The sequence below is a fragment of the Anolis sagrei genome, chromosome 3 (genome assembly GCF_037176765.1).
Source record: "Anolis sagrei isolate rAnoSag1 chromosome 3, rAnoSag1.mat, whole genome shotgun sequence".
Taxonomy (NCBI): domain Eukaryota; kingdom Metazoa; phylum Chordata; class Lepidosauria; order Squamata; family Dactyloidae; genus Anolis; species Anolis sagrei.
This window is the reverse complement of record NC_090023.1, coordinates 104,051,189-104,074,148: the sequence shown is the minus strand read 5'-3', so window position 1 is coordinate 104,074,148 and position 22,960 is coordinate 104,051,189. Positions and strand designations below refer to the sequence as shown.

Here is a 22,960-nt window from a genome sequence, read left to right as displayed (position 1 = left end):
ACCCAAACAACTACCGTCCGGTCAGCCTCACGTCGATACCGGGCAAGATTCTGGAAAAGATTGTTAAGGAAGCGGTCTGCAAACACTTAGAAACAAATGCAGTCATCGCTAATAGTCAACATGGATTTATCAAAAACAAGTCATGCCAGACTAATCTGATCTCTTTCTTCGATAGAGCTACAAGCTGGGTAGATGCGGGGAATGCCGTGGATGTAGCGTACCTGGATTTCAGTAAGGCCTTCGACAAGGTCCCCCATGACCTTCTGGCAAGGAAACTAGTCCAATGTGGGCTAGGCAAAACTACAGTGAGGTGGATCTGTAATTGGTTAAGTGGACGAACACAGAGAGTGCTCACTAATGCTTCCTCTTCATCTTGGAAAGAAGTGACGAGCGGAGTGCCGCAGGGTTCCGTCCTGGGCCCGGTCCTGTTCAACATCTTTATTAATGACTTAGATGAAGGGCTAGAAGGCATGATCATCAAGTTTGCAGACGACACCAAATTGGGAGGGATAGCCAATAGTCCAGAGGACAGGAGCAGAATTCAAAACGATCTTGACAGACTAGACAGATGGGCCAAAACTAACAAAATGAAGTTCAACAGTGACAAATGCAAGATACTCCACTTTGGCAGAAAAAATGAAATGCAAAGATACAGAATGGGGGATGCCTGGCTCGAGAGCAGTACGTGTGAAAAAGATCTTGGAGTCCTCGTGGACAACAAGTTAAACATGAGCCAACAATGTGATGTGGCGGCAAAAAAAGCCAATGGGATTTTGGCCTGCATCAATAGGAGCATAGTGTCTAGATCTAAGGAAGTAATGCTACCCCTCTATTCTGCTTTGGTTAGACCACATCTGGAATATTGTGTCCAATTCTGGGCACCACAATTCAAGAGAGATATTGACAAGCTGGAATGTGTCCAGAGGAGGGCGACTAAAATGATCAAGGGTCTGGAGAACAAGCCCTATGAGGAGCGGCTTAGGGAACTGGGCATGTTTAGCCTGAAGAAGAGAAGGCTGAGAGGAGATATGATAGCCATGTATAAATATGTGAGAGGAAGCCACAGGGAGGAGGGAGCAAGCTTGTTTTCTGCTTCCTTGGAGACTAGGACGCGGAACAATGGCTTCAAACTACAAGAGAGGAGATTCCATCTGAACATGAGGAAGAACTTCCTAACTGTGAGAGCCGTTCAGCAGTGGAACTCTCTGCCCCGGAGTGTGGTGGAGGCTCCTTCTTTGGAAGCTTTTAAACAGAGGCTGGATGGCCATTTGTCAGGGGTGATTTGAATGCAATATTCCTGCTTCTTGGCAGGGGGTTGGACGGGATGGCCCATGAGGTCTCTTCCAACTCTTTGATTCTATGATTCTATGAAAAGAATGAGACAGCATTTCCTTTCTAATAAAGGAAATCTCTTGATTTTGAGCTTGTGAGCACCAGCATGATTTAAAGTATCTGTGGAGAGTACAATACACTTTAAGAATGACATGCAGTATTGATTTCATGGTGTACTATTGCCTTTTGAAGTGACTGGACTGACCTTGAAGGAGCTGGGGGTGGTGACGGCTGACAGGGAACTCTGGCGTGGGCTGGTCCATGAGGTCACGAAGAGTCGGAGATGACTGAACGAATGAACAACAACATTGCCTTTTGAAAATCTGTTTTAAACAAGCTTAACCCAGAAGAATTTGACTTACACAGATCAGCACCAAAACTGCTTATTTTCTCATGGAAACAGCTACTCTTGGCTCTGCATTCTCAAGGGTTTCCAAATAGAGTTGAAGATTTTGTACTAGGAAGATCCACTTTTAGTGAAAGTAATGTTAACTTTTTCTAAAACTACTGTTTGTTGTTTAAGACAACATTGCCAGAAAATCTATGGGCCCTTCAAACTTGACTCTTAGAACAGCAAGTAAACACTTATTGCCAAGCAATAGAAAAAGCAAGATGGTTCACATAGACATTCAGAAATTGTTTTGCTTGTCATAATGACTCCTTTGCTATTCATGCTACAAAAGTTTAATGTAGCAAAATAATAGGGCAAAAGTCCAGCAATTACAAGTCAAAGGTTAACTAAAACAGAGTGACCTTGTTGTCGCCATACATTATTATCTCAGCTGTATTCATCTGACTTGATCCCAAAGCTTACAAAGTGGGGGGGGGGGGGGTAATACTGATGAAATAATTTTTGGCAAAATGCTTCTGAATATCAATGTTAGCAATTAGGATTTAATGTTTGGCAATTGTGTTAATGATGAGCTACAAGAGTCAATTTGTCATATGGCAAATAACACAAATATTTGGCAAATGGGAGGGTGAATGGAATGAAAAAGCTAGTATGACTTCTGAAGAAAAATATTTTTCATTGTGTTGTCAAAGGCTTTGATGGCTGGAATCAATGGGTTGCTGTGGTTTTTCCAAGTTGTATGGCCATGTTTCAGAAGCATTCTCTCTTGACGTTTTGCCCACATCTATGGCAGGCATCATCATAGGTTGTGAGATCTCACAACTTCTGAGGATGCCTCCCATCGATGTGGGCAAAACGTCAGGAGAGAATGCTTCTGGAATATGGTCATACAACCCGGAAAACTCACAGCAACCTGATATTATTCTATTTCACTTATGCTGAGACTTTAAGGACTGAAAACATATCAGGTGTTATTAATTAAACATATGGTTTATAGCAGTCAGATTCTTGACCAGATGATTAGGCACAGATTCTATGTATATAGAATTATAGAGCCTAAAACCCAGCGGCCAGACCAACATTTAATCCTACAATTTTCCTAGCATGCATTTCATAGTTGTGTTGTTGTTTTGATATGTACTTTTTAAAACTATGTATTTTCCTTCAGCAATCCAAGTCACTTTATACAGGAAACAGCTAACTATTTTTCACTGTTGTTTAATACTCTCTTTCTACAACTACATGGCAAATTCTCTACTAAACTTGTTACCAATCATTCATTACCTACCTGAATAGAGCACAGAGAGGAATGGCAGAATAACAGCACAGGAAATCTCTAATGTAGGCTTCATGCTTTACTACACATACAGAAAGAGAACAAAACTCAGTATTACTAACACATTTCATCTTTATGCCTCATTCGAGTTATCTGGATTTTTTTCTCCAAAGAGAGAAGTTATCAAAATTAAATAAACACCCTGGATAGTTTTTTGGCGTGGGGCAGGAGATTTGCACAACAGGAACTATGAGATCAGTCCCAAATATTTGATTTTCTCACTCCCAGTTATGATGAAATATGACATAAAACTTTCCACTGTTCACAAAGGAGAACAATGGAGGCAATGTAGAATTCTCAATCAGTAACATGCCAATACCTTAACTCCTTCATGCAAGCAACACTCATTAAGTTTGCTATATAACGGGTAGAAGGGGAGGGATCATGCATCTTTTCAGAGGTTGTCCTATCCGGTCACTAATGATAGAATGCTGGAAGCCTGTATTCAACAACATTTGAAAGGCTACATGACTCCCACCCATGCTGTAGTATAGCCCAATAGGAATCATGTAGCTGCATAACATGAAACACGTGTTGCTTATCTTATAAATATCTCTCATGCAAGTGTCAGTTAGTTATTGTTGAGCTTTTAAAATATAATTAAAATGTCACAAACCTGGCCGCTTCAAGAAAGTTCAAGTAAGTTCCAAGGCAAAGTTGACCTGTCCACTGAAGAGCAAACTTTAATGAAAACAGAGCAAGGTTGAAAGGCACTTCTTCAAAAGTAATACTTCTCAAATAGAAATATAAAAGACCAATCCATATTTTCAATGCTTAAAATTAAAAACAGTTTGCTTATTCCTGTTTAAAGCTCCAAGGAGGGAAGAAAATTAAACTGTTACCCCATTTTGGTTTTGCATAGGTCTTATCTATTGAATCCACTTTTGGTGTGATGAAACACACATAACTGATACTGACAGTGGCAATAAAAAGACTAAATTCTGTAAAGTTGGTAGCTCTGATTGTACAAAATGTCTGATAAATACTAAACTCCCCATCCAACCTGAGACAGCTACGAGAACACCAACTGATTAAACAGACAAGTGGAAAACTACAGAGCAATGTATGGCAAAGGTTTTCTCCTCTTCTTTGAAACGGGTTTAACCAGATCTGGAAGGCATCTCAAAGTAACACAGAAGAGAGAGAGATGTTAAGGCACGTTCAGAACAATTATATACCACCTTTATAAAAAAAAAGGAGGCACAAATGAAACCTCTGCTGAGACTTGCTCTATCCACAGTGAGAAGGGAGATCAGCTCTCTGAACACACCTTTAAAATGAATCTCTGAGACACCAACATATTTGTAGCAGGCATGGAATTTTGTAGGAGGGAACTCTACACTCACAAGCAGGATTGGATTGCTTCTTGTCATTCAGCAGAGCGAACAAGTTGAAAAGCTGAGATCAGCAACCCTAGGGCTTCTACATCACCTGGCAGTGAAATCTCTCTGGGTTTGGGTTCAGACTTTACAGATGTTATCCGAGGTGCTGGCCTCTTTTCTAACAACAACAACAACAACAACAACAACAACAACAACAACAACAACACTTTATTTATAATCCGTCCTCTCTCCCCTAAGGGACTCGGGCAGTTTCCAAAAGATAACAAAAATGGCAAGCATTAAATGCCCAAAACAGACAAGCAACAATCAAGACAACACATGAAATGAATTAAACTCAATAGAACTTACAAAACAGCCAAAACCGAGAGTTAAACTAAATAAACATAATAAACGCAAGGAGTCAAACCAGTTCAAACAACATACATTAATATATGACATCAGCAGGCTTGGGTAAGTATCCAATATCAAGGCAGGGATATGTGTAAGATATGCTAATTCTCCTCCCTATAAGCTAGATTGCACTTTTAAAGGAGGAGAGAGGAGGGCATTTTTTGTTCTTTAGGGAGGGAGTTCCAGAGGTGGGGAGCAGCCTTGGGGAAGCCCCCCCCCTCTCGTTCCCTCCAACCTCGCTTGAGACAGGGGATGGGACCAAGAGCAGGGCCTCCTCCACAGACCACAATGCTTGTGCTGGTTTGTACGTGGAGATGCAGCCTCAAGTCTTTGATCTTATCTTGAATTCAGATTTCAACTTGCGAATACATCCACTACTCACTGACATGGGGACCATCTCCTGCTCAGGAGGGAGGCTAGGCGACAAAAATGTAGGGTCCCAATGTAGGATCTAATGGAAGCCCTCCCTTCTGTCCTCCACTCTGTGTTATGCCCAGAATTCCCTCAAAGTCTCAGCAAAAGATATGTTCCCCAACTAACTGGGTGACAGTTTGGAGAGTGGCACTGTTATTGCAGGGCACGGAGGGTGTTCTTCCCAAAAGCTGCACACTTTTGTGCAGGTTCTGTGAGGGCAGGAATTACCAAACAATGTAACTGTAGGCAGTGTTTCAGAGGAAGGAAATGCAGGGATCTTTCCCTCGGATCCAGTGCTGTGACATATAAAGCAAAAGCATCCTCCCAGCGCATCAGCTTCAACTTGTCTTGAAGTTTCATCCTGCCTACCCATCCATCCAAGTATCAAATTTGCTATGCATATATTTTGTTGTTACTACTTTGCGTAGTAGTATTTGGAAAGATGCCTTTAAGGAACTTTGGGGGTGTGGATGGCAGAAGTCATGGCCATCTTAGGAGGAGTGTTGGTTTGCTACAGCACCAAGTGACAGAGAAAGGGTAGGAGATGATATCGTCATTCCTTCTTGTCAAGACAATGAATGAACTTCTGACCTTGGTCCCTAGACTCTACTGTATTACTGAACATAATCCCTCTCCCTGTTGTTCAGGGAGATCCAGGACAGGGAATGTGTTCCTTTCTCCAGTTCCTCCATGCTTTTTGCTTTACATTTCAGCAGATAAATTTAGTAGCAGAAGTATACAGCTATGCTAGCAGAGCCCCTTGGACCTATTCTACAACGGAAGGGTGATGCCTAATCTATAACAAATCCTAATAAATTTTCTTCATAGGGCCACAAACCTTTAGTTTGTCCTGGGCTTATTTGTGACCCTCAATCTCTCTCACACACAACAATGTGAATTCCCATTCTTGAAAATCTCAAGGAATAGAAAACGGTGTGTTGGATAGGAAGTGTGTCTTGAACCCTACCAGTTCCCATTTCAAGCTTAACATGTAGTTTAATCTTTGCTTTTCTTAAAGAGTATTTGACAGTATCTACATCATAAAGTTCTCAGGAGGTCTTTGAGAGAACTGGGGAAGGGAGCACTCATCCCCAAAGGGACCTCTTGCAGACTGTCAATGGATACATGGCACTTGCACCATAGACTGCCAGTGGAGATATGGCAGTATTGAAAAACTGAATCTCAAATTAATCCCAATTCAGGTGGGTGAATTAATACCCTATTACCCCACAGGTGCTAAAACAAAGCAGGTTGTGAGGAATTTGTAACTATGACAACTCAATCCCCAACAGCTTTTCAAGCGGTTTTACAAGTGCAGTACCGTTTCCCCAACATATTATGTATACTTTAACCTTAGACAAGGAGTTCTACCTCTACAAGATGAAACCTATAGATAATGATTTTATCTATGTCTGAACAAAGTTCCTCACACATCATATTGGATCAAATAGCAGTAGAAGGAAATACCTGCAAAGGCTCCTGTACACATATTCACATACCTCAAACACGTCACACTGTGTGTGAGAGGCAAAACCATGTTTCTTAGGCAACATTTTAGATAAAAGAATGTATATAGTTATGCTAGAGCTGCCCAAAATTCAAGTTCACTGGCAAAACTGAAGAGATGCAGGAGACATCATTCTGTTGTTTCTTTATCTCTAATATTTGAGAAAAGTAACTCTCTGGTGAGTGTAGGTAATATTGAGCACAGCTACAGCACATTTGCACTTCACGTTCTGAGCCTCAAATAAGCCATTCTCTTTGCTGGATCTAGTGATGTATTTTTAACATAATGCAGTGAGTGGCTTCTAGGAAATCTACAGGACATGTGTGAGGAGAACAACTCTGTCTTCACTGAGATTCACATGCGTCAAATATGGTGGAATGGCCACCTTGTCAAAGAGATAACTGGGGTTACTTGATATGCTTTCACCTTTCCTTAGCCCCCCACCCCACCCCCGCCGCCTCACCCCCTTCTTTTTAGATCAGGGGGTTACTTCACACCACTTTAACTGCCACATTTCCATCCTAAGGAATGGTGGGATTTGCAGTTCATGGAGGAGCATTTAGAATTATGTCAGAAGTCTAGGGCTTCACCAAACTACAAATTCCAGGACATCATAGGATGCACCTATGCCAATTAAAATGTGACCATGGTGCCATAATTGTGTAGTATGAAAGGATCCCTCAGACAGACAGCTTCTGCAGGTCAAGGGGGTGGTAATCTTTTTTGCCTTTGGAACTTACCAAGAGTCACACGGAGAGCACCAAATACAGAAAAATACTGATGCAAATGTATGTATGTTAAGCAAATAGAAGTCAGTTTCTAGTTTTGAAAAAAAAATTAAGAAAATCTTAAATGATGTGGGTGGTGGTCATGAACAATTCAAAAGCGCTCCTGGAGGAATCTGAGAGACATAGGGCCCTTCTACGCTGCCATATAATCCAGAATATCAAGGCCAATAATTCTCATTATCTGCTTTGAACTGGAGTATATGACTCTAGACTGCCATATAATCCAGTTCAAAGCAGATAACCTGGATATAGACAGCTTTGTAGAAGGAACCATAGTTCACCACATTTTTCCACAAAGAAAACTAGCATGAAATCTTATGAGGTTTGAAGACTTCAAACCCAGCTAGGGAGGCATACAGAGCTTCAGGACCCACTTTGCCAACCTCTGACCTAGGTATGATAGGACTTCTTCTGTCTTAGTCAACAAAAAATGTTCTCTTTTAGCTATGGAGCTAGCTCTAACATTTCAATCAAAATATATCTCTAGATTACTAAGACATATTGCATTTTGCTTTTAACAATTTTGCTATTTATTCCAAGTACCAGGTTCTACATAGGCCCAAATTCTGTACATTTGGTTTAGCCAGCTTAGCTAAAAGGACTATTTCCCAGCCTTGTGTCTCTCATTTGAAAGCTATGTGACCTAATGTGTAGTCTTATTACAACTACCTTTGGAGGTGAATTCCAAGTCAGCATTGCATGGATAGCTGTTTTTTGTTCTTCCTCATGCCAGTCAATGTAAATAGATATTGCTAAATTGTAGAAAGTTTTAGAAGAGGAGTAAGCACCTCCCATATCCACACCAATCCTACTTGTCTAATTCCTATAGATGCAAAGCAAGCACTATGTATCTGGTTAGTAAGTTGATGACATTGATTGGGTTTGATGCAATTGTACCTCATTTCTATGACCAATATCCCCCAAATGCACCTTGTAAACAATACAGCTCATACCCCAGTATGACCATTACTGTGTTGATGAGTGATGACGTCTCTCGCTATTTTTCTATTAGATGCAAGGCCATCATTTGCAGAAATATTGCAAGGATCCCAGAGATTTCTGCAGATGCCTATTGTAGCACCCTCAATCATTCCCTTGCATTCCAAGAACACAGAAACAATGGCATTAGGAGGCATATCTTCGAAGATATATACATACACACATACACACATATTTCTCCAGATGCAAGATATCAGCCTTTAACTGATCCTCAGTTGTAAAATCCAGATTTGTTTAGCTGGAGTTTTCTGTGCTTTTCTCATGGTTCAGAGTGTACATAGTATTCTAAAAACAGCTGTACCATAGATTTATAAAGGAGATTAGACTGGATCCATATTTATGTTAATGCAGTCAGCATGGTGAAAGTAGATATTACTGCCTCTTCATGTAATTCAGGTTTTCAAGTAAACAAGATAGGGTATAGATTCAAATGATATTCAAAAATATTTTAAAATGGGTTGGAAATGTGCTTGAGTACTGCAGAAACCCTGGTGAGAATCCTTAGCCATCTTCACAATTGGGGACTTATTCTGCATTAAATTCCTGTCTGTTTCTGTGTGTATTAAACACTGTTTCTACACATCATTTTCTGCATATGAAACAGTTCAGTATAGAGAATTTCCCGAGCAGGAAACAAATTTCTTTGCAAAAACAACACACTTAACACATGCAAAAAATTCTATAGACTACACTCTGAACTGCAATATTCTGAAAACTGCATACTTTTTACATACTTTCTTGTAGCAAGAGAACTATTTGAAGTATTTGTTGCTTCCTTCAAGAGTGAAATTAGTAAATAATTACTTTAGTAGGCAGAAGGAAAGGAGGGAGTTGCAAAACTTGAGTAAATACACATTTCATATCTACTGGAATACTGGCAATTCCCTCTTTCTCCCTCACACTGATCCTACCCAATTCAGCCAAGACCTGTTAAGACTTCGATGTAGCATTCAAATTGGAAGGAGAAGGTGTTAGATAAATTAGATAAATTAGAACTAAATTAGATAAATTAGATAAATTAGAACTAAAAATTCCTAAATAAATTTAACTCAGCATGCAATGGTTACTTCAGTCACAACAAATCTAGAACATCCTTGTTCCTGCTTTCAAAGTATTCCCATGAGGTGTGGCTGAATCTTGCAAAATTAGAGCTATGCAGAGTCCTTGGCAACAAGTCTGATTAAGAACTTTATTTCCCTAATTTCCATCTCAAAGATGAGACTCTCAAAAGAGGTTATCACTACAAAAGGTTAAAACCCATGTAATAATTTCCTCTTAAAGAAAACTTTTAACAGTATACAAGCAGAAGCATAAAGGCTAGAGAACACAGCAAAAGCCATGGAACATCAATTTCAGAGCAACTCAAGCTATAACTACACCTAAACAAACGTGTTTGTTTGGTGTCTGAAACTCACTTGGGAGGGAGCCTACTCCAAAGGTAAGGATGTCCACACCTTTGGCACCATGGCAAACAGGTTTTCCCAGATTCTAGTCAACCGTACCTCCTGACAATCTGTGGGGTCGGAGACAGAGGCAAGATTGTGTGGGTGCAAAGTCCTTCAAGTATCCTGGTCTTGTGCTCTCAAAGCCTCAGAAATAAACCAAACATAGTGCAGCTGGTTCAGCAGTGGTATCACGTGTTCCCTCTAAAGAATGATTCAGGTATGGATGTTGCAATATACTCTACATGTCATAATGAAGGCAAATATGAAAAATTTTGTGGCATAGATGTATTTCACAAGTTCCAAGAATTGTTACATAACTATACAAATATTATTTCTGTCATAGAAACAATTATTTACCAAAGTGTTATTTTCAATACCAGTGCTTCTCAACCTTTGGTCCTCCAGTTGTTTTGGACTTCAACTCCCAGAGATCTCAGCTATCTTACCAGCTGTTGGGAATTGTATGAGTTGAAGTCCAAAACACCTGGAGGACCAAACGTTGGGAAGCCCTTTTCTAGACCTTCTAGACTTTCACGTATTTGGGTATAGTTTGAAGACTCATATCTGGGTGTCTACTCTACAGATCATAGCCTCAGAAAAGAATTAAAGCCATACGTTTGCCAAAGCTGGGGCTAACGTGATAGCAAGTAACAATAAATATACGGTCAAAGTGTGTATAAATCAGGAAATGTTTCGCAGATTGGACCCTGTGCAAAAATTACATTTGCAGTCCAAAAAAGAGAGAAATTATTACTACTAAACCATTTCATCCAGTAAGTCAGTGTTTTTGTCAGCATTGTCATTTAATAAAATGTGAATCAAATCAAAGAACCTGTGTTTTTTTGGGGGGGGGGGGTTGTATTTGCTTTCTGGTAGGACCATCTATTTAAACTTCCTGTTTCAATTTTTCTCCTTGGGAGATACAGAAGGAATACACATAGTATTCAAAATCTCATCATAACTCCAGCATAATAGTGGATGTATTGGCACTTTACTCAGATAGAGAGGCAAGAAAAGATGATCTGAACATTAAAAAAACAATCAGAAGAATACCTAGAAAAGAGGCTGGTGAGTAAAACGATGCTCCTGAGTTGGATATTCTGAAGAAAGTCCTCTTTTGTTGCTTATGCACCACCATCATTGCAAGATTCAGTGTGGGGTAAAAGGCAGCCAATTAGTGGGTTTGTACATATTTAAAAAAATATTTTTACTTGTATTATGCTGGCTCGGAAAGACAGGAGCTAGGGTCATTATTGACCAGTTGTAGTGTTGTTTAGAGCAAACCTTTGGAAGAATGAAGGATTCTTCTTAATTGTGGCTTTAATAGGATATGGCCAAAGGGGGAAAAACTTTGTTTGAATACATGTGTCTCAGCTGCCCAAAACCACAGGAACTTGTATGAGTGATGTGGGCAGAACCTGTTCAGAACTTAAATGGAAGGTTTGTGAAATGTTACAGCAGGAAAAAAGGTGTATTGTTGATCCCCAAGGAGCTTGGTGCAGAAAGGACCAAAATTAACCATTTCCTTATCAAATTAACAGTGCTCCAAGCAGTTATGCTGGCCACATGACCTTGGAGGTGTCTACAGACAAAGCTGGCTCTTTGGCTTAGAAATGGAGATGAGCACCAACCCCCAGAGTTGGGCATGACTGGACTTAATTTCAGGGGGAAACCTTTGCCTTTACCTTATCAGATTAAAGGCTCTCTCTGAAGGAAAGGTACTAGTTATTTCACAGGGTGATTATCTGAACACAGAGATCCCTTTGCAAAGCTTGTTCAACAATTCTTGCCCCTTCCAGGATTCTGTAAAATGACACATTTAAAAAGTAAACAAGCAAATAAAGCAGCTATCAACTGGTTCGTTTGAAACCTGGTATTTCAGATTTAAAAACCTAATGACACTCCATTTCCTATGTAGTCACTTCTGTCTGTAAACAAGGACTATGTAAAATAATGGCTCTTTCTGTTCAAGTGTTCACATCATTTTCCCATTTATCCAGAGAGCTCACTGACTCCTCACAGTCTGTGCAAACCGTGCAAATTAAACTGTTCAGTATTCACTCTTCAACACCTGCTGATAGGAGGGCAGGAATATGTTCGCACATGAAGGATCCTCACAGAATCCATTGTACTGCAGAACACAAGTGGCCTTGGTATCATCCCTCTGAGATCTGAGAAGAGTTGAACATCACAGGCCAGAAATGAAGATCTAAGGAAGGAGAAATTTTGTTTGTTGGCATCTGGTATCTCACATTTTTCCAAAACCTTGTTGTTGCCATTTGGGATTTGGCTGAGAAGTCTCCTTGCCATGTGAGCACTCCATGTTTCTTTTTAAGATATTTGATAGATTCTGCCATGTTGCTGTAGTCTTTTATTTTTGCTAGTTCAATCAGTATTACTTTAATTCCATCTCGAATAAGAGCACCATACACTGCAATCTCATGCTCAGTGGACGCTTCCTGAATGCTGTAAGGTGATGAACCAGGAACTAACACAATAATCACTCTTCTGCTTTGTTTTATAGTTTCATCAACAACCGTAACCACAGCTGTGGGGACAAGAAAGCAACAAAACAGGCACAAGAATGTGGTGTAAGTACAGGCAATAAAGTAAGTCTAGTACTAAGATTATTGCTTAGTGGACCTCCTGAACCTAGTGTCCTTCAGGTGTTTCATGTTGCATTGGTAAGCCAAGAAGATCCCAAATGAATGTAAAAGGAAATTCTGGGCTGTTGTAGGTTTTTCAGGCTGTGTGGCCATGTTCTAGAATATGGCCATACAGCCTGAAAAACCTACAACAACTCAGTCATTCCAACCATGAAAGCCTTCGACAATACATAGGCAAATTCATTGCTTTGAAGTGTAAGGAGGAAGAAATTGTTCTTTGGGCCAAACTTCCAGAATTCACAGTGGCATGGCCTCTTGTCTAAACTTTGGGGAGAATAAGGATCAAGGGTCTTCTTTGACAATTAAGCAAACACATTTGCATATGTAAAGCTTTCTTATACCAACTTGGGACATTCTGACCTCCAACTCAGCATAATTCAATTTCAAATACATATATTTCCAAGTCCTACTTGGAGACGTTAGGGAATAAATCCTGCATATCACTGAGTCATATGCAAAACTTTTACTTTTTAAAATTAGTATATTCTCATTAAAAATTATGATGTTTGAGAAATTATGTTGCTATTACTTTCTGTGGATTTTCTGAGAGGGAAAACTCAGGACTGAGCAGAGGAAGACATAACAACTTTCACATCCAGTGATGTACTTCAAGGTTCATTTAGAATCATGTTCCTCTATATTATTATTATTATTATTATTATTATTATTATTTATAGACTTCTCTATCTCCCCAAGGGGACTCAGGGCGGTTTACTCACAAAAAAGGCAAATATTCAATGCCCTAAATAGATACAAACATCTAAAAGGAATACAAAATGACACAAAATAATGACCAAGAACTTGTGATAAAAGAATTAACATTGAAATGAAAAACGGAATACAAGTAAACAAATAAAACATAATTATACTCATTATATAATTAACTTTAAAACATATTGCCTGCGAGAAAATTTAAAAAACATAAACATGGCTATCACGGTTGTTCTTTAAAATGTGCCATAGTAACAATGGGATATAAATCAGTTAGCCAGCATTCCAATAGAATTAAAAGTGTCCTAGTTCTTCTCCTCTCCATACACTAAAGGGCATAGGTGCGTTTTCAAGTTTTTTAAGGAGAGGAGAGCAGAGGCCATTTTTATTTCTTTCATAGGGAGTTTCATAGACGGGAAGTGATCACGGAGAAGGTCACCTCCCTTGTTCCTACCAATCATGCTTGTGACAGGGATGGGACCGAGAGCAGGGCCTCCTCCGATGACTGCAGTGCGCAAGATGGAGATCTGATTGGACAAATAGTCTGGACCCGAACCATTTAGGGCTTTATAGGCATCGACCAGCACTTTGTATTTAGCCCAGAAGCAGACTGGCAACAAGTGGAGCTGCTGCAGCATGGTAGTCATTCTCTCACAATACGGCACTCCAGTTAGCAATCCGGATGTCAAACTCGCACCAGTTGCAGTTTCTGAACTATCTCCATGATACTATCTCTAGTTCCAAACTGTCTCCAGTTGCAGCTTCTGAACTATCTCCATGAAGATGCTCATTAAATTACATACCTTGCCCTGGCAAATCATCTCTTCCAAATATAAAAAGCTTATAGCCGCACTGTTTTTCTAAGACTTCAGGCAGTGCTTTCAGGACAAAGATATCCGATGAATATGCACAGTTTGTTAAACATCGGGGATACAATACATATGCATCATAGAGCTTCCCATCTGAAACTAGAAAGTAGAACACTGAGTTTTAGTATCTCTTGTTAATCAACCTTTTTCTTCCAAAATAAGAAATGTAATTTCTCCTGTTAGAGAGTCAAGACTAATTCATATATACATTACCTCCTCTTGACTGTAGCATCAAGTGATGACTGAACATGAAAGGCAGCAGAACTGTTACATGAGTTAACACTGACTCAAAATTTGTAGTAGTTTTCATCTTATTACCAGGTCTCTCATGTTTATGATGAAATATTTTAATATACTTTTTATTTTTTTAAAATCTATTTATTAAGCATAATACATGCAGTTTCATAAGGAGTCTCCTGTCTGTCAAATTAAAAATAGGGAAACGATCCCAATCACTATTGGCAAAAGTATTAAGACCTCCATGAATTACTGTATATTCTGGCGTATAAGACTACTTTTTAACCCAAGAAAACCTTCTCAAAAGTCAGGGGTCGTCTTATATGCAGGAGCCATCTTATAGAGCGAGTGCTGAAACTTCCAATCCGCATTGGAGAATCTGTGGTTGATGCAAATTGTGGGGGAGCTCAAAAATGGCAGTGGCCGCATCCCTGCCGTATGCAGCGACTGTATGAAAACATTAAGGGCGACGCTGTACAAGTATGTTAGAAGAAAATCTATTAATCAGGATTCGTGGACTTAATGCGGTCTCAATGGTGAGGTGAAGGGGCGCCTCACTGGGAAGGTGTAAGTGAAGGGCGGAGCAAGCTGTAGGCGTCCGGGGCACCCGGGGTATGGAAAAAAGAGATAGCGTGGCTCTGGGCCCAGAAAAACACAACTCTTTTACATGTCTGGCTCGCCCTTGTATCCTATTACTGTACATCCTCCTTTGCTTCTCAGATCTCGCTCCTGAAGACTGCAGTGAAGTGGTGCAGGCATGCATGTGTGAGATCTGAGAGGCAGAGAAGGAGGTACAGTAATAGGAAAATTACCATATTGAAATCAAATCTGATGCTTTTAAAAATTTTATTTGGTGTGTGTTGGAAGAGGGGTAGTCTTATACGGTGAGTGTATCCCAAACTCTATATTTTAACTGGAGTCATCTTATATGCCGGAATATGTGGTAAGTCATTCAGTTTTCTCTTTTGAATGTTAGAAGCAAAGACCTACACTTTTCCCCTTTGACCAGGAGAGGGCACCCAGAACCAGACTTACCTCTTTCCCGGAAAACAGTCTGGTAAGATTCACGGTACCAGAGAACAATGTCCACTTTGAAAAACTTGCAAGTGAGCAGAGCTGCCAATATAACAAATAGTGCTGAAACGAGTCCTCCAATCAAATAACCTTGAAAGTTCGGAGCTGCATTGGCAAAGGGAAAAACAAAGTTCTAGTGCTTACTTTTAAAACATGCCTGTCATGGATGTTTACAAAACATCTGTGGGCTTTATGATTTCAATAAATGCCATGTCCCATCCTGTGGAATTGTGAGGTTTATAATTTGGTGAGGAATTAAAATTTTCTGTATGAGAATGTTATATGCTCCCCCCTAAACTTCCATTGCAGTTAGAGTGGAACATGCCCTATTTACTTGAATCTAATGTTCACCTTTTTGGGTAAATGACCTCACTAAAATTAAGGTGTGAATTAGATTTACATCATACAGTAATCTTAATGCTGAGTCAAAGAAAAGATGAAGCTGCTTCAGGGGCCTCTGGAGCTCCTTTTTGAAGGATGACATCTCTAATTTAATGGTCATGGCTCAATGCTCTGCAACTCTGAGATTTGTAGTTTGGTGAGGGTCCGGCATTCTTTGACACTGGCAAAATACATCCCCCATGACTCCTTTGCATTAAACCAAGGCAGTTAAAGTGGATTCATTCTACAGCACAGATGCACCCTGAAGTCTTCTTCCCCATTTCTGAAAGCTTTGGTGTCATAACACTTGTTTTTAAAGGAATACAAAGATGGAGGCAACTGCAATGTGCAACTTTTTGGGTCATATGACAAAAAGGGCTCTTTTGGCTGCTGCACATTACATTCGGCAAGGTTTTGAAAACTGAGGTAAATATGGGAGAAAAGACCCTTAATCATTGGGTCTCTTTGTGAATAACATACCCGGCTGATGTAGCATGACATATGCTACTCGTTGGTCTGTACCAAAAGACTCTGCAACACAGGAATATCTTCCATAGTTGTTAGACTTCATTTTTGATATATTAAACCTTACGACCGATATCCATTTTTCAGGCAGTTTTGTCCTGTTATCATAAAGGAACAAAATGGAAAAAATGAAAATTAAGTCACAGTGTTTCATGAAAAGATAAACAAAATTAAAATATTTTATTATGGACAAAAATTGTCATTTTTATCTCAGGTTTCTACATTAAGTAAGTAATTACCTCCATTTTCATATATATGAATATCCATACAACTACATAAATCCATAGTTTTTATTAGCCCAGAAAAGGAACAAAAATAACGTAATTTAAAAATGAGAACTTTTCACCAATATCCTGCATCAGAGTATTTAATTATGAATGCCTAACTAGCATCTCTTGGCCCAATCTCCTGCCCCTTCCCTCAACCTTAAGAGCCAAGAGACATATCAGTCAAAGGGGGTCTGTTCAGCTGGTTAACAAGCTGCAAGGCGGAAGATGTTTCCAGCGCTCTCTTACCATCTAATGAGACTGTGATTTTTTTTCATGTCAGGAGCAACTTGAGAAACTGCAAGTTGCTTCTCGTGTGAGAGAATTGGCTGTCTGCAAGAATGTTGCCCAGGGGACACCCGGATGTTTTGATGTTTTGCCATCCTTATGGGAGGCTTCTCTCATGTCCCTGCATGGGGAGCTGGAGCTGACAGAAGGAACTTAACCTGCTCCCCCCGGATTTGAATCTCCGACCTGTTGGTCTTTAGTCCTGCCGTCATAAGGGTTTAACCCACTGTGCCCCCGAGGGCTCCGAAACTGTGATGAGGAATTGAACTGGAGTTCTGTTTCCAATTGTTGCAGCTTCACTTGCTGGTGGAAGGGGACTGGAAATGACATCCTCCTTGAGCCCTGATTTGAAGCTGAACAGAACATCATTGGTCACTGCGGCTGCTGACTAGAAAGGAAGGCTTGTTGGGGTATATTTATAATTGTGATTATAGTGCTATGATTGTAACTATGTAGCGTTACTGAATACAGAGTTAAATCTAGGTTATGAATCAATAACTGTGATACAAAACAGCAGTCGATGTTAAGAAGATATTGCCTATATTTCAAGATTTCCTCTCCTTTTTTATTAAACTGTGCTGGTGTCTCTCATTAAGATCCTTCAGTGTGAAAAATATAATTAATCACCTTGCTCCTACACTATGCGGTAGCCTTAAAAATTCATTCAGGAGAAAGGAAAGCTGTTTTCCTAAGGTTCAAAATTATATCTAAAACACTGCATGTGCCAACCCTCAACTCTTCAAGTCACAGACAAAACATCTGGCAAAGACGTGGGTCTGCACTAAATGATAAAACATCTATGTAGTTGAAGATATATCCCTATAACAACAGCTCCACTGTACTGTAACGTACACAACAGAATGATGCATGCCTCAGACTAACACTTGGGAAAGCCATTCTCCATACATGGGATAATCTCCGTTCTGCACATTAGCCCAGGGGATGAAAGGCAAACTAAGGCCAACTGATAGATCTCTGGCTAATTTCAAGCAGGCCCATTAGAATTTCTAATCTAAAATGCAACAAATAACATGGATCTAATCCAAATTGTTCAATTGAAACAAACAAGCTCAAGGGGGAAGATAAGGAAGTTCGTAAGAGATATCTACAAGCTATGTTTGGGGGATGAAAAGTGCCTACGTGAGCATTGACTTAAAACCAACCTTGTTCCTTAGTTCTAAGCCTGCCATATAAAATGCACTTAATATAAAATGCAGTTAATTTCTGATAGACACCAGGATTGCTGTGCTATTAGCATATGACATAACATTGTCAGATATTAACTCTCATTAATAAATTCTACAAGACTGAAGTTGACTTGTCTTATGCAGAACTATTCAGGTATAAAAGCTTTTTGGTACTACATCAGAAAGTATCAGAAACCTCAACTCCTAAATACCAGCAGAGCGTTAATCAAGCCAATAGTCCAAAAGAGATACTAACGCAACAGAGAATGTGAATGTCCAGTAATGTCTCCAAAATGGAGGGACACTGAGCAGTGCTGTGCCACCCTTTTGGAGCATCATTCAATCATTGTCAGGATCAATTGATCAAAGGACAATCAGGAAATTTCACATCATGGTCCATATTTTATGTCCTGTATCCTCCCTTTGCCTAGTACTTATCAGTAGGAACTCTTCATCCCAAACCCACCATGTACAAGGCTAGAGCTTATGCTAATGGGACAGGGGAGGGTCTGGCGAGCCTCCGGCTTATCAAAGCCAATTGTGTCTAACAGGGTGGGTTACAGAGTGCCCATAGATCCATGACACCATCTCTGGGTGGTTCTTTGCAGAAAGATAATTATTTGTTTCAACAACAAGGAACATAATTTGACAGAAGGCATGGAGGAGTCTCACAAAGACAACAGATTTTTGACCACTCAGTATTACTTGAATAATTTTGTTTATAGAACAATTGTAATTAGACTAAGGGAGAAGTGATTTGTACTGAACCCGTCAGACCAATCTATGATTGTCTGGAATCCCATTAGTCCTGATTTTTCAAACTAAGTAGAATATTTTGGAATTAAATGAAGAAGTGTGGAGAAATGCACTAATGTTTTAATACTGCTAAATCTGACAATTTATAGTACTCTGTTTCAATGAGAACTTTCCACAGTCAGACATTACTGGGCTCTACAATTATTGTAATGTGTGCTGTCACAAAGTAACCACAAAATGTCCTAATCCAACAACTAATTGAAATTCGACTTTATACTTACTTATATTTTTCATATGTGCTCAAATAATCCTCGGGTTGTTCACCACTGAAATTCCACTCTATAAATACATCTTGGCTTAATCCTCTTGAGGCAGTACAATTGATGGCAATGCTGGATCCTACACACAAGAAAGAATGGCTGCAAATCAGTGTACAGAAAGATTTAGAGTTTGTTTAGGGAAACACTCAAAAAACATTTTCTTATTCAATTCAAGAAGTTGCTTACCAAGTTCTACTTCAATTGAATTATTTTTAGGATATAGGATCTCTATTGGTCCCACTGGTGGTGGATCTAATAAAAGAAATATAAACAAAAGCAAACCATCTTTGGATCACCTCTTACAGTGCTGTAATTTTAAGATCTTAAACTGAATTGTTTTATTGGAATTCCCTCCCACCAGAGATTAGATCTGCTCCTTCCCTCCTGACTTTTAGGAAACTAATAAAAACCTGGCTTTGGAATATGGCATTTGAGGACTGAGTCAATAACCCTTGTCCACATGGAAGGATGGCGACAAATTGTGACTGTACTGACAACTTGGCTTGAGTAATGTGATGATGATGTTTTTATTGTACTTATATTTTAATGTATAATGATGATGCATTGTGCTGTTTTGTATATTACTGTATATGAACGCATGTTGTGAACCGGCCTGAGTCCCTCCTTGGAGGTGAGAAGACCGGTATATAAAACTTCTAAATAAATAAATAAATAAAAATTGCTGTTGACAATTGATTACTAAACATTGCTTTCCTGATATGGATTCATATCACATATTCACAGAACAGACTACGGGAATTAGAAAATTAGCTTCATCATCAAAAGCTGAGAGCATTTAATGACAATTTAAGAAGAAAGTATTTCCAATTTTGGTACTCAATAACGTTGTAATATTTACTGTATATACTTGAATATAAGCCGAGTTTTTCAGTCCTTTTTTTGGACTGAAAAAGTCCTCCTCGGCTTATATTCAAGTCAAGCCGGGTAGCGGAGCCTGGAGGAGAGGCTCCAAAGCTGGCTGGCCTTCACCTCCATTGAGTAGGTCAGAGGAGGTAGATGAATTGTAGCGGAGCCCACAGGCGAGCCTTGCATCTCAATCTTCAGCCTTGGGCCAGTAAAGTAGCTGGCGAGCGCACCTGCTGCCAGTTCCAGCAAAGCCACCTCAGGCCTCCATTTACTTTCAGCTGAGTGAACCAGCTGGCAAGTGTTCCTGCCACCATTGCTACTTCCAGTGAGGCCGCCTCTGGCCTCCATCTTCAGCCTCCGGGAGCGGCACAGCGTGGGCCAGACTCTCTGTCAGCCAAGCGGGGTCCAGGAAGGAAGAAGGCATCATAAGGCCAGAGGGAGCCTCCTTGTAAGCGGAGACGGTGGCAAATGTGCTCACCAGCCACTTCATTTGGTTGGAAGTGGCTTCGCCAAAAGTGAGGCCCAGTACTGCTGGCTGCGGAGGCCAGCATGGGTCTCCGCAGCCAGCGCAGGCTTCTGCAGGCCTCCGCAGCCCCAGAAATCAGCCAGGCAGGTCATTGCGAGTGGAGTTCCTTTTCCGCTGCATCAGCTGCATCCTCCGCTCACTCCTGCGGAGGCCTGAGCTGGCGTATGCAGTGAGCAGAGAACGCAGACAATGCAGTGAAAGAGGACTTCCGCTTGCAGCAGCCTGCTTACCTGCCTGACTTCTGGGGCTGCGGAGGCCTGTGGAAGCCTGTGCTGACTGCGGAGACCTGCGCTGGCCTCCACAGTGCAGGCCTCCGTAGCCAGCTCCACTCAGCCTCACTGCCTGCCTGACTTTACCCGTAGCTGCTGCATTTCCCACCTTCGGCTTATACTCGAGTCAATAAGTTTTCCCACTTTTTCATAAAATTAGGTGCCTCGGCTTATATTCAGGTCGGCTTATACTTAAGTATATAAGGTATGTAACAATTAAGCAAAATTTTCATACATTTAATCAATGAAACACTCTAAAAGGAATATTTAACCTCTGATGCTCCACACCAGGTTAAAAAAGTACAACAGTACAATTATTGCAAACATGCATTTCTAGAGAAAATGTATTTTGTTAGTTGTGTTAATGATAAATTAGTTATATCATCAGACAAGCTACACTCTGTAGTACAATCTAAGATATCAAGTACTGTACTGTGAAAGCCAGATTTTGCATCTATGGTGATTTGTAGACTTTACATTTTGTTGATCTTTGGCTGCTTTTCACCTTGCCCACCCTGCATGACATGAGAAGACAAGGCAGCCTTTCCCGGCGGTCCTGCACCAGCTTCTCACATACCATCCAAGCGAGTCTATTTGAGTACTAGACATGAGAAACTGAGAAAGTGCTTTTTTTCATTGGATTTATCAGAGACCTTCTCAAGTTTTTCCTTTAGGTATTCAAATATTTCTTTCAATTCCTACAGTGGCTAAAATATTTTTTATTGTAGCACAAAAATAAACACAATTTGGCACCTCTTGTATACAAGTAAACTTGTGCTTTGCTGTGAAATGCCTAAATAAGCTTTTGTGCTACTCGCGGCCTCCTGTAAATACACCTGTTCATGAAGAGTATATATGAACAGCCTCATGCAGATCAAGAAACATCAGCCAGGATTGGGTTATTTTAAAAACAAACCAAATTATGGATTATAAATATTTTATAAATAAATATTTTAATCTTTACATTTAAAAACATACAATATAAAATTAAAAAAATCAAAACGTGCCAAAGTAAAAAACAAGATAAAATGTATACACATACCATAGGTGGTTAAATGAATGGCCCGTGAAACATAATATTGTTTTCCCATATAAGTATAGTTTGCCCGGCATATATATGTTCCTTCATCATTTTTAGTTACATTGGTAATAATTAAACTTTTTCCAGAAGCCCAGTATCGGTCACCTTTAAGTAATCTAGGACTACATGCCTGAAATATAAACAAATACTGTAAAAACTGCAATCACGATGGTTACTTTATAAAGTCCCAAAATGAGTTGCAGAGTTTAAAAGAAAAATGAATCAACACACAATAGGCCTTTGGTATCCCTTCAGGATTGATTTGAGGACCCCTGTGAATGCCAAAATCAGTGGATGCTCAAGTTATAGTTAAATGGCATAGAAAAATGGTCTTTTGGAATTTTGTTAGGGTTTTTGGGAGGGGGGGTATGAATACTTTCAAGATGCAGATTATTAAATCCATGGATAAAGGATACATAGATATGAAGGGTCAAATGTAATCCTGATCTATTAGTGGGATCTAGGGCACATTTATTTACTACAAGGACTCCCAAATCAGTTCTGTGGCAGTTAAACTACACATGGAGCTGCTCCAGGGTGACATGGCACAAGGTCACCTTAACTTGGTCCTGTGTTAACCAAAGTTGTTGGATACTCCAGATTCTGGTCTACAACTTTGGGCCCATGTAAATAGTAAAGCCAGTTCTAAGCAGAACTAGCCACACTGTCATTCTGTGTTTCCCAGACTCAGGCAGCCCGGGACAGAGCATGACACTTATGGTCCCCTCCAGTTTTCAGTGTTGTGGCAGTCTCCAGTGGATGTGGGTCCTGCCAGTTGACTGTTGCCTGCAGTGATGTCAGCCAGGACAACAGGATGGTTAGAGAAGGAAGGGAGGAGAGGAGGAGGCAATTTAATCTCTTCCCCCTTCCTTGTCATTTTCCCTCTTTTCTGAGATGCCCATTTTGGTCTCTACCATTGCACCCTGTCTCCCCACCCCATTCCAAAGGTTATTTTCCCCTTTTCATTTTGTTTTGGCCCACAAAGGACCAATGTGATTTTTCTGAAGAAATGCCATATCTAACATCAAGGT

The 22,960-nt window shown here is 40.0% G+C and overlaps 2 protein-coding genes across 7 annotated transcripts in view; both read right to left on the bottom strand.

The window, feature by feature from the left end:
• Positions 1-10,670, bottom strand: part of LOC132771569 (interleukin-1 receptor-like 2) — a 34,476-nt gene extending 23,806 nt beyond the window's left edge. Inside the window, exons 1-3 of one of the 4 annotated variants that reach the window (XM_067466835.1) lie at positions 9,877-10,670; positions 3,637-3,689; positions 2,973-3,042 (exon numbers count right to left, since the gene is read on the bottom strand). In XM_067466835.1, coding sequence (XP_067322936.1) covers positions 2,973-3,036 — 64 coding nt within the window. In that variant the 5' untranslated portion in view covers positions 3,037-3,042; positions 3,637-3,689; positions 9,877-10,670. Of the gene's footprint in view, positions 1-2,972; positions 3,043-3,636; positions 3,702-3,862; positions 5,159-9,876 lie in introns of those variants that run through there. The other 3 variants (XM_060769739.2, XM_060769741.2, XM_060769743.2) reach the window with 3 other exon arrangements.
• Positions 10,671-10,762: 92 nt separating this feature from the next.
• Positions 10,763-22,960, bottom strand: part of LOC132771568 (interleukin-1 receptor type 1) — a 31,979-nt gene continuing 19,781 nt past the window's right edge. For all 3 annotated transcript variants that reach the window (XM_067466834.1, XM_060769736.2, XM_060769737.2), the window contains 7 exons: positions 21,891-22,059; positions 19,373-19,438; positions 19,148-19,265; positions 16,325-16,467; positions 15,425-15,568; positions 14,087-14,251; positions 10,763-12,454 (listed from right to left, as the gene is read on the bottom strand). In XM_067466834.1, the coding sequence (XP_067322935.1) occupies positions 12,063-12,454; positions 14,087-14,251; positions 15,425-15,568; positions 16,325-16,467; positions 19,148-19,265; positions 19,373-19,438; positions 21,891-22,059 (1,197 nt within the window). In that variant the 3' untranslated portion in view covers positions 10,763-12,062. The remainder of the gene's footprint in view (positions 12,455-14,086; positions 14,252-15,424; positions 15,569-16,324; positions 16,468-19,147; positions 19,266-19,372; positions 19,439-21,890; positions 22,060-22,960) is intronic.